The 12,285-nt window shown below is 40.2% G+C and overlaps 1 protein-coding gene across 5 annotated transcripts in view; it reads right to left on the bottom strand.

Moving 5' to 3' along the window:
- NALCN (sodium leak channel, non-selective) overlaps nucleotides 1-11,966 on the bottom strand; it is a 228,007-nt gene extending 216,041 nt beyond the window's left edge. For 3 of the 5 annotated variants that reach the window (XM_030943111.1, XM_030943136.1, XM_030943144.1), the window contains exons 1-2: nucleotides 11,517-11,966; nucleotides 1,525-1,671 (exon numbers count right to left, since the gene is read on the bottom strand). In XM_030943111.1, coding sequence (XP_030798971.1) covers nucleotides 1,525-1,632 — 108 coding nt within the window. In that variant the 5' untranslated portion in view covers nucleotides 1,633-1,671; nucleotides 11,517-11,966. Of the gene's footprint in view, nucleotides 1-1,524; nucleotides 1,672-10,887; nucleotides 11,080-11,516 lie in introns of those variants that run through there. The other 2 variants (XM_030943128.1, XM_030943120.1) reach the window with 2 other exon arrangements.
- Nucleotides 11,967-12,285: the final 319 nt, after the last annotated feature.

The following is a 12,285-nucleotide window of genomic DNA, read 5'->3' as shown; positions in this document are numbered from 1 at the left end:
ATATGACTGAAATATCTTGAAGTCAGGTGAGTACAATGAATCATAGTTAATGAGGTCATACCTATTGTAACAAAAATGAAAAGATACTCCAGCAAGAAAAAAATCTTTAAACAAAAAAACTTGAAGTATATTTATCAAAATTTTTCATCTGGGGAAAAATTCTAGACTAATTTACAGTGTACCTCAGACCTTTTGATATCCAAAAGACAGCTACCTAATTTAATACTCACTGCTCACTCAAATCTAATGATATCTGACATGAATTGAATAGTTCTATTAATCATTTAGAAGCAGAGTGCACCTTATGAATGATCTCCAAAAGCCCTTTAACATCCACTTTGTTTTGAACCTTGTTTCAACTGAAACAATTAACATAAGTAAAGTATTAAAGTGTGGCTGATACAAAACTAGTTCTCTAACATGGTAAAGTGCCAGCATTACAAACACTAAGCAATATACAAGTAGTCCATCAGCATGACAAAAAAAAATTATTCCATGAGAACCTTGTGCATTGTGTGATGAGAAATGTCGGTAAACACCCATCATATATTTATCTGCAATGACATTTTGAGTTTATTACAACAGCCAAAACAAACATTCTACTTAAATAACTGACAAGACAACACCCATATATTAATTCATGCTAAATAGTTTTAGGTGTTAAAACTCAGGGGCAAAGCTGAGGAGATCTGGCATCCTTGCTACAAATGAGATGATGGTTTTCTTAAATGAATGCAATGCTAACAACAGGTATTATTTCAGAATATTTTACTTCCTGCTTTTAAAAAGTAAAAAACTATACACTAAGAGAAATGTGAAAATGTCTTCTCTGCAAAACCAGAAATTATTCACAATATTGGAATCCCGAATGCATGCTCACTCCTGAATAAATAATTCATTCATAACAAATATATTTACATGGTAAAGATATTTTCTTAATACTGTACAGTCTATTAATAACTCCACTCCTAATGAAATTTTCCCCAGTTTCAAGTTGCCAGACGCTTTTACACTTCTCTTTTTCTCAAGACAGGTTTTAGGTTAAATGGTATGAGAAAAGCGAGAGCTGTATTTCAAAATAAACAACAAAAATAACAACAGTTTCATATTCATAAATGTTTTAAAAGTAGAGATTTGAAAATCAAAAGTGCTTATTGATGGCTACCACTCGAGCAACGAAATCCTCCTTTTAATATCCTTTCCAAAAGCTAATTTTTTATGAACTTGTAATTTCAACGAACATGTTAGGAACCAGAAACCTTGAAAGGATGGCTGTTTTAAAAGAATCAATCAGACGAACTGGTTGGAAAATACTGCTTGATCATCCCATAATTTTGGAATAGCCAAAAGAAACTCTTCTGTTTAGTCTTTGATGTTTTTCAAAAATGTAACTGGTACACGAGCAACTATAGTTCAAAACTTTTTTCCGACTAATATCTAATTCAGAATTTTTGTGGAAGTCATATTTCAACAATTCAACGTACATTTCACTTAAAATTAGTAATTACAGAAAGAGATACCTACTGGTTTGTTAATCCATAGAATATCTGCATTGTCTGACAAAGATTCATCAGGACCAAAATCTGTAACTGGCTGGGCTTCCACCCTTGAACTCTGTTTCCTTTTTAGCATCCTGAAGTTAACTTCTCTTATCTATAATCATGAAACCTCCTTGGTGAAAAAAAGACAGAAAACATTAATCCACTTCAGCAGTTTTACAAAGCATTTTAAACTGTTTTATAAATAACCTAAAGCATATTGTTTTCATGAACACTTCTTTTGTACTTACTGACTAATACGATATTGATTTTATTAAATATAAATCACTGACATGACACTCGTTAGTTTACCAAAAAATTACACAAAGGTATGCAACACAAACAATTACCAGAAATTTAGCAACACTGACAGAGAATTTGTTCTGAAAATATGCAAAGAATCTGTTCTGAAAATATGCAAAGAATTCTATTGCTGTGAACTTCAACACAGAGTAAACATTGGATGAATTTGACCTGGAGCCATTTAATTAAATGGTGACATTTCCATTTATTACACTCGGCTAAGATAAATCCCAACATGCCAAAGGCAAATGGGTAATGTTAAGCAGCCAGTAGATGTTAATGTTATTCACTGAAATCAGAAGAGCCTTTTTGCTATTAACATTATTATTCTAATAAGTATTTTCTAAAGTATTTTTCTAATACTTTTTTTGATGTTAACAATTATCTATCCAACAACCAGAAAGCTGTCTGTCTGTGATGAAAACATGTTGTTTCCACAAGGTCAGGCTGTGTCTGGACATTCCTGCATGAGTGGCACTGACTGAGCCTTCTGTATGCTCAGCCATGTGAGCCACAGCTAAGGGACACGCCATGAGAGCTGTAAGGTTGAGTTAGATCTTAGTATTGACTTTCCCACAGACAGTTCATGGATCCCAGAGTCTAAACAAATCCAAGCAGATGAGGAAGATACACTCTCCTGAGAAGTAACTGCCTGCCCTTGAAATACAATTCTATTATTCATGAACTACAACCCCTAATAGACTTTTTTTTTCCCAGCAAACTAGGGAGAGGAAGACAGCAAGATCTTGGGACCTTGTTCTGGACCTTTACGTTGGACCAACTGTTTGCAGGTGACACTGCCCTGTGAACCAAAGTTTGTCAAAACTAGTTTAAGATAGAATCATAGAATGGTTTGAGTTCAAAGAACCTTTAAAGATAATCTAACCCAACTCCCCTGTCATGGGCAGGGATATCTTTTACTAGATCAGGTTGCTGAAAGCCCTGTCCATTTTTCAATGATAGGGCTACCACAACTTCTCTGAACAGCCTGTTTGTACGTCTCACCACTTCCATTGTAAAGAATTTTTTCCTTATGTCTACCCTGAATCTTCCCTTTTCCAATTTAACTCTGTTGCTCCTTTGTCCTGTCACTACAAGCTCTGGTAATTACAGCCACAAGTGTCACAATGACACATTCTCTAACATGAATGCAGGAAACACTGTGCTTGATTAGCTGGAGGCAATAGTGCACTGCAGAAGTGCCCATGCACTTGGTCTCAGCTGGCCTTTTCAATCCCATGGGCTGCTGCTTCATGTCCAAACATTATGCTTGCATCCTTTTCTGTCTCTTCTTTTTAGCTGTTACGGCAAATGTAAACCCTTAATCTTATTCCAGTTCCCTCAAAGTCTACCCCTGCTCTGTATTCTCTTTGAGATTCAAGAGGTCGGTTCCTGTCTCTGTAAAACCAAATATGAACCACTGGTCTTTGTACAAAGCACACAGTAACAGGGCTGAGGTCCTGTACTGATGTTCCCAGCTGGAGGAGCTGACATTATGCAACAACTGATTTTTAAAAACAAACAGAAATAATCTAAAGGCACAAAATAAGTGACAATTTCTGACACTTATATTCATTTTAAGTGGTCATTCACAGCAATCTTAGCATAAGTAAAACTGGTAAGCTGTCACTAAACACATGCAAATGCTGTAAAATTAATCTTATATATTAATAACCCTTCTCTAACAAATGAAGAATGAAATAATATTCATAGAGGTTGCATGCTCTGACCATGTTCATGCTCAAACTTCATGTTCTACTTTTGTTTTGTAACTGAATTTACCACTTCCTCCTCTTTAGCATTTTTTTTCCATTTTCTCCTATTCATTTCCCAGGGTAATGGACTGACCTTTTTTCTCTACTTAGACCAAAGCACAACCAGTAATGCTTCAAGTCTCAGAGCTGCTGGTGTGCTTTTTGACGGCATGAAACCTCCAAATGGCTACGTTTAGCATAGTGATAAGAAGTTACTGCAATGCCTTGGGGGCTGCATTTCCCAAAACCTTAGGGGGAAAAAAACACTGCCTAAAATGTTCATTAAAGTATGTTCCTTGGAAATTGTTACTCAAAAGCTAATCAGTGAAATAACAAAATAATAATTTTATGTTTACTATTTCTGGTAATGGCTGTTACTGTGCTCTAGTAAGGTTTTAAGAAAAGATGTAGCAGTAAACAGAGAATTAATGAGATAAGTGCAATCAATAATTAAGAGAAAAGGTTCAGGATAGGAAAAACTGATTTTTTGTTTAGCCAATTGCAGATTTTTTTTTTTTTAATAAATGATGGTCTAAATAACAAGCTATGTCCATTTAGGTAAAAAAATCAAATAATTATAAACAGTCTATTAGAAAGACTATGTTGTTTTTGTGCTTTTCTCAGTATTGCTTATTTATATATTTGATGTGTAGGAAGATTAGCCGTACTTTTCTAATAAAATTCCTACTTATCCTTTTACCCAGTGCCTCTTTGTTTGTTCAAGTAATTTTTAATTGGTCCAGGGACAGAAAATAACATGAACTTTAGATGTTCATAATAAATGTCCATAATGGATTCAGTTCATGTCCTAAAATCACAGAAATCACAGAATATTCTGAGTTGGAAGGGACCCAGAAGGATCATCAAGTCCAACTCTTAAGTGACTGGCACATATGGATATCAAACCCACAGCTTTGACATTAGTAGCACCATGCTCTGACCAACCAAGCTAATCAGTGTTGTGACTAAAGAGATTAGAATTCTTATTTTTAAGAGGCAGCCTTGAATAAACAAATCTCCATGTATATAAAACCAAATGGAAGGGAGAAAATGTTATGGAACAAAAGAATCAGCTTGCTTACTTCTCCACTTGAAATGACCAGAAATGCACACAAAAATTCAGAATGAAGATGACAGATGAATAATATTTTGTAAATGGTCTTTAGCAAGATTGTTCAAGCTAGAGCATAGTTACTTTCAAGCTTTTAAGCAACTGTTTCTGCTGTTCTCACTACTTTTAGTCTACCAGGGAACACACACTTTTCCATGTGTTGCAGTTTTGGAACTCTGCCATGTATGTAAAGAATTTTAACCCTTGGACTACGAATCCCTTTTGCACTTGTTTCTTCAGGGAGGAACCAGCTGAAGGATGAAGAGAAGGAGAGCTGTGCACGAACTCCTTCCAGCATGTGACATGCAGCGAGCAGTGCACCAAGCTGTGCCAATGGGGAGGATGTAGCCCTCCCTAACCCTGATACAAATCCACCCCTGCAGTTCCTGCATTGATTCCGACATACGTCATTAGGTCTTTCTTTGATCACAACCTGTTATTAATGTGAAAGGCTAAATACATTCCCTAGGATGTATTTCTAGCCGCAGTGTTTTTAAGACATACTGGGTGCAGGACGAAGACAGGCTCTTAGGCAGGAAAATATCAAGGAGTTTTGGGGCTACAACCACTTCACATTTCTTTGCAGTACCTTCTTCATAGTAGCAATGAAAATTCACATTGCAGGTGTCAACCTTTTCAGGGAGCAATGTACTGTGTTTTAAATTTTTCCTCTATTTTTAGAAGAAAAGGCAAATTAAAAGGAATAAAACTAAACAGAAAATTACTCACTCTCTGAGTCTTTCAGAACCATTAAGGCAGCCTTGTTCTCTTCCTTTCTATCTCTGAACTTGCAGGCATGTTCTGCAACCTCTACACTTTCTAAACCAACCCCACCCACTAAATTTGCAGCTTCTGCTGAAATGAAAGTATGCCAGGACAATGGTTGGGGTGAACATGAGACCCACTGTGCACTTGGGAAAAAAAAAAGAGTTAGAAGAAGATATAACCCAGTTTGCAATATTCCCACTAAGAGCAAGACACTCCTTCTGATGGAAATATGCAGTTCCTAAAAAAATCAAAAGACAAATTTTAAAAAGTAGCTGATCCTCCATAACATCAAAAGCTGAGAAATCTGAGTCTTGCTTATAAAGCAAGCTCACTGTATATAGCATAATCTGCTCAAAAGATCTCTATCACAAAGTCAGGAAAACATGCTTATAAAAAAGGCTCTGGCTGATAAAGAAGGCAGCTGAAAAATTACTTCACAGAAATATCAACAGGAAAACAAAGCAGATATTCCTACAACTTATGGAGAGAGAATTCAAAAATCAGACAAATCCTCGGAATGCCTGGCTTTCAACATACTTTTTTCTCACTGCCTATTGACTTTGTCGCCTAAGATCACGTGAGCACTGCCTGAAGGTCCTCCCAAGGCAGGCCACCTACAAGCATTCTCTTCAATTTTCTCTTTGAAAATGTCAACTGTGCTTCCAACTTCTCCCAGAGCAGGACACAGAAAGTGGCACACACTTCAAGACAATAATTACAAATGAGAGAGCTAAAATGGGTGACAGGAAGATGATGTGAACACATAGCATGATGACAAAATCCCATTTCCATACTTTACATTAAAAAAACCTCAAAGTACAGGCTACCTTAAAGAAATTGATTGCTCTTAACTTCAGTATGCATCACATGGTTATAGGAAAAATGTACGTTCCCATTCTTTCATCAATCATCTACCCAGGGAGGTGGTAGAGTCACCATCCCTTGATGTGTTTAAAAAAAGACTGGATCTGGCACTTGGTTCCATGATCTAGTTGAGGTGTTAGAAGATGGGTTGGACTCGATGATCTTAAAGGTCTCTTCCAACCTAGAAATTCTGTGATTCTGTGATTCTGTGATAGCCTTCTCCTCTCCTTTGCAAATTGACACTGTTTCTCTATTGCCTGCTCCCTGCATCCACATCTTCCATCCCTGATTTTGGGTATGGGTACAGTTAAATGGCATTTCAGCATTTGTTTTCATGTAGCAAAAATCTGAAGTGAGCAAGCTGCATACACAACAGTATAGATATATTTATTTTAGAAGGGTAAAGACAGTATTCCAGTAAATACAATCACAAGGCATATGCCACCACAGATGATATTAACTCATAACTAATTTCAAGTAAGAGCTTATTTCAGTATTTTTTCTCTGTGTGGTATCACTATTGTATCTGATAAAATGTTCTGAAAGATCTCTTTGTTATTTAAGCATGATATACTGCTAATAACTGACCAAATTTTAGTATTTACTAAAAACAAAGCTGTTTCCTCACAAAGAAGGTACACTGAAGGAAACATCCTAAAAATAGTTACATTCAAATTTTCAAATCATTTGGATACATGTAGGAAAGAACAACTGATGGTATCTTGTACTTACTAACAGGATCCCTGACCAAAAATACAAGGACTGAGGGTCAAAACTGAGAAAAGTTTAAAAATTGCTTGAGGCTGCCAATGTAAGAACATCTAGTCTGAAAACAGACAGGTGTTTAGACTTCAGCTTTTTGCTTGCAATACACTTCCTGTGTTTTGCCTTATTATCAGCTAAGGATGATGCTCTTACAATATTTATTTCTTACATAAAAATTCTTCCTCTCAGATGTCGCCAAAATAATACCCAGCAAGCAGAATCAAATATCTCATTGCCTACAAAGGCGGATCTCTTGTGAGTCAGATATAGAGTCTACTGCTACTGTCACTGTTTTCTTTACTTTAACCCTTCTAACATCTGCAATATACAATTTTGAAGAAACTACACATACACGTTGAAGTGATGCAGCCACGAACAGAACTTTTCAAATTTTAAATAGAATTGCTTAGCCTTTCCATATTTTTTTAATTAAGAGATTTGGTTGAGGAAAAAAAAAAGCCAGAACAACTGAAGATGATTTTTAAAATGCTTCTTGTATCACATTCCACTACACTTCTTTTACATACAAAATAGAGATCCAGGTACACCAAAGTGACCTTTGTAGTAAAGAGCAGGTACACTCTCACATTCCAAAGTCCCAACTCCCCATGTATCCCAAAGGTGGAACACATCCAAGCATGAAGCAGCTACTTCCCTGTACAAGTAGCCAGCTTTTGCTCTTCAGTGGAAACCAAGACTAGTGAGCACCCTCCACCTTCCCATAACGGTTGTTGGCATGACTGGACAACATGATAGCTTTCCAAGTTCTACAATTATATTGTCAGAATGGCTGATAAAATGCTGAAACGTAATGATGGCCACTGAATGCACACTAATCATATAAAATATAAAATACATAGAAAACACCAATGCCAATATCTTTCCTTCCCAAATACATTTGTACAGTTTAACAGCTGCTTTACTTTGAAAGTTCACTTGGACTGTGGGCCACCTCCCCACTATCTGCTCACCTAGGATTGGTCAAATGACATGTGGTTTATATAAATACATGTCAGAGCCCATTGCTGACAAAAAGACACGTAGCAATGTCCTTAGTGAGAATCATGCTGGTTAAAACCAGAGAGCAGTGTTTTGGAATTTTCTTTTGCAGCATAAGCCATGTCCAGCTGGAAAATATGTTTAGCCATTGTGAATGTAAGGGGACAGGCAGTGCCAGGTCATTGAGTGGATTCAAGGAGCAACCCATTCTCTCTTTATAATACCCCACATTCAGTAACATGTTCTGAGTACTGTGGATCAATTTTTCAAGGTTTAAAGGAAGGAATTCCTTCCCAGAATGATACAAAGGTGGAAAGGAGCTTCTCTGTAGGCAGATGGCTGGCAGCATGCCTACTTAAGTGATTATTTTAATGTTTCTGGGATTTTGTGGTATCATTAATTACATGCTAGAACCTTGTATATCCATCTTCTCACTATTTAAATACATGAAAATTAAAATAAATGGTGGTTATATTCTTTTAGATTTGTTACATTTTTTGCTAAAATAATTATTAAAGAAACTTAAATATTCTAGATCATCTTTCCTTGCCAAGTTCTTTCTTTTCTATGCTTTAAGAAACTTCCAGCAGAAATCGAATGCCTATATATCTTAAACTTAAATTCCTGAAAACAGAATTAGGACTTTTTCTTTTCTTATCTTCTTATATTCCCTTTGAAACAAACTAATTGACATGCCCTTGCTGCAGGGCAGTTCCTAGAAGTGCCACCATAACCTCTGGTACTTACGTACTGTACACAAAGACTTCATTTTGGAGGGAAGAAAAAAAAGAAAGGAGAACTGAGTTCATAGAATCACAAGTCAGTTCAAGTTGGAAGGACCTCAACTCTGCTCTTGTGAGCCTCCATCTAGGTTCTCCAGGGGCCCAGGTCCAGGGCTTACAACACAAGACATCTGTTGGAATTAGTCCAGAGAAGGCCACAAAGATGGGTTGGAGCACCTCTCCTATGAAGACAGGCTGAGGGATTTGGAGCTGTTTGGCCTGGAGAAAGCTCCAGGGAGACCTCAGAGCAGTTTTCCAGTACCTAAAGGGTGTTACAGTCCCTGGGGAGGGACTTTTCATAAGGATATATAGTGATAAGTTTAGATTAGGTATTAGAAACAAATTCCTTACAGTGAGGGTGGTGAGGCACAGGAACAGTTTTCCCAGAGAGGCTGTGGATGTCCCATCCCTGTCAGTACTCAAAGCCAGGCTGGATAGGGCTTTGAGCAATCTTGTCTAGTGGAAGTTGACCCTGCCCACAGCAATGGGGTTGGAACTAGATGATCTTCAAGGTCCCTTAAAACCTAAACCATTATTTGGTTCTATGATCTCAGAAGGTCTCCAATTGTACCTCCTGCTCAAGCATTATCAACTCTGTGACAGCCCAGGCTATTGCAGTTTACTCAGGTTACTCCAGCGTGGTCTTGAAAACCTCCAGCAAAGGAGGTTTTTTGAGCAACTTGTTTCACTACTTGATTGTCCTTACCATGAAGGAAAAAAAAAAGGGATAAAAGATGAAAATATCACAGAAAATAGAGAAAGGAAAAAGAAATTACCTAGTAGAATCAAGACAATTTGCAACTGTAATTTAGGACTGGTATTTTGCAAAGCAAGATGTTTATCAGTATTTAACCAATCTAGGAAACTTCAGTTGAAATAAAAGATGCTATGAAGGTAATGAAAGGGAGAACAGAGAAATGCTGAAAGGGAAAGAAAATATGATTCAACCTGTAACACCCACATTAGGCTGACTTTGCTCTTTACCCCCAAAAGATTTTATGCTAAAAACCTACAGGAGATCCAACCATGGAAGCATTCTATTAGTAACGCAGTAAAAATTATTTTTGAATGCAACACCTCTAGTTTACTCATAAACACATCAGACATCTTATTTGTAACAGACTAAACTCTGAAATACCTAGGCTGGTGGGGAGGAAACCAAACTCCCCAGAAGCCAGAACCAGTTCTATCTCACCATGAGCTACTCATGCCTCAAGAAGACATTCTTGTCTGCAGAAATCTTCTAGGGCCAGGTCCAGCAGCCCATTACTCCCTACAACACAGTGTAATAGTATTCATCTTCTACTGTGAAGGTTTAAGACACAAAATGCATTTGACTCAAAGATAGGTTTGGATGAATGCCCCACAGATCTACGTGGTGCTCATCGTACCAGCAGTGTCCTGGAGCTGGAAGTTAGTCAAAACAGAGTTAAGTTATATTTCCAGGTGGTATAGCTCAATGAACAGTGATGGACCACATTTCAGATTAAAATAAAAGATGCACCAAACAAGAAGACTAAAGCACAAATGATATGCCAATTGTTACAGTTTTGAAAGCTACCAAGCTCAAACGGTAAAACAAAACAAAACAAAAAAAACACCACAACAGAACAACAAGGCACCAAATGAAAACAAATCCAGCTGTTCCTACAAGTCTCCAAAGGTATATGTAAATACTTGAAGACAGCTGGAGACTTCTAGCATCCAGTTAGACCAACTCGAAGAAATGTCATTTCTCATCCCCTTCCCGAAGTTAACAAACTTCAGCTTTTGTGATTCAAGCAACGCAGCATAGTTTATTGTTAATATGTATCATTTCTCTGTTGATCACTCAAAGGGCAGGTGGAATGGGGCTGCTGGGAAAGGAAATGAAAACGAAAACAAACAATGAAATGAACCAGGAAATTGATGATGCTTAAGACAAACATAAAAGACTCAAACAGCATTTAGTTAGTGTTTTCTCGGTGTAAATATCTGCCTGGATGCAACAACGGTTAACCTACCAAATCATAGCTGACATAAAAGCCACGTTTGCACATTAAGAAACCTTGATCCTTTCTCGAAATACGTCTCAGATTTTACTGAGAGTACTAAAACAAAAAGATGTCAATGAGAAAAAAATATTAAGCACCTCTATTCCATGTACGAACCCCTGACACTGCACGTTAAATAGATTTAGCCTGGGCCTGGGTACATCGCTCCCTCCAACCACGCCAAGCCCGCAGCCCCTGAGGGAGCTCTCCGCGGCCACCCCCGTCCCCATCCCCAGCCACGCCATGAAATGAGTGCCCCCCGAAGAGGCCTGCTGGCCGTACGGCTCCGCTCTGCCTCAGTGACGAGACTGCGGAGGGCCCCGGGGCGCGGGGAAGGCCGGCGGCGGCCGGCCCGGAGCGCCCCCTCCCACCGCGAGGGAAGGACGGCCGGGGCGGGCGATGCGGAGGGCGCCGCCGCCCCTTCCCCTGCCGCGGAGCCAGGCGGGCCTCTGGCCGCGCCCGTCCCTTCCCTGGGAGCCGCCAGCGTTCCCGGCACAGCCGCGGCGGCCGCCTGCACCGAGGGGCCGCGGAGGGGGGCGGGGAGGCGCGGGGCCCCACCGCGCTGCGGGAGCGAGCCGCGCCCGCCGCCTCCGACCTACCGCCAGCATCTCCCTTCATGGCGCGGTCGGGAGCGGCCCCCGCGGGTGTGCGGGCGTTGCGGTGCTGTGCCAGCCTCGCACGCCGCCCTCCCCGCGATGGATCGGGGCGGCGGGGCCCGCCCGGCGGCGGCCGCGTTCAGTCTCTCGGCAACGGCGGCGGGGGCGGGCGGGGAGGGAGCAGGTGCGGAGGAGACGGTGCCGACCGCGCACGGGCGCCTCGGAACTAACAGACCCGCGCCGTGCTCACGAACCCGGCTGCGAAGAGAGGTGACTTAGCTGCCCCGCTGCCGGGGGGGATCCGCACGGCGGTCCCGTCTCGCAGAACACCCCACAGCGGCTTGGAACTGTGCTCGCTTCGCCCCGAAACACACGAGGGGTGCCCGGCACGAGACGGGGCCCGCCGGGCCGCCCCTCGGCTGAGCCCGCACTGCGCTCTCCCAGCAGCAGCGCCCGCCGAGGCGCCACTTGCTGCGGCAGTTTGGTAGGGCTCTAGTTCGGGCTTCAGCCTTTTTGTTTCTTGGGTGGTTTGGGGTTTATTTTTCATTTTTTTCATTATGCTGTTCAAGTGCTAGGATAGGTTATTTATTTTGGTAAGAAACCTTATTTGTACATCTTAGGTCTTTTTATAGTGCTGGTGCGCTTCTTTGACCCGACTTCACTGGGTGGTCTAGTTAAATTTTCAAATTACAGAAGGGCCACGGTAAAGCCCAGTCTCGAGCTCCACAGTGAAAAAAGTTCATAAAAATATCTTCAATTGATGGACTAGATG

This window comes from Camarhynchus parvulus, chromosome 1 (assembly GCF_901933205.1).
Source record: "Camarhynchus parvulus chromosome 1, STF_HiC, whole genome shotgun sequence".
Lineage (NCBI taxonomy): Eukaryota > Metazoa > Chordata > Aves > Passeriformes > Thraupidae > Camarhynchus > Camarhynchus parvulus.
This window is presented reverse-complemented; position numbering and strand designations above follow the sequence as displayed.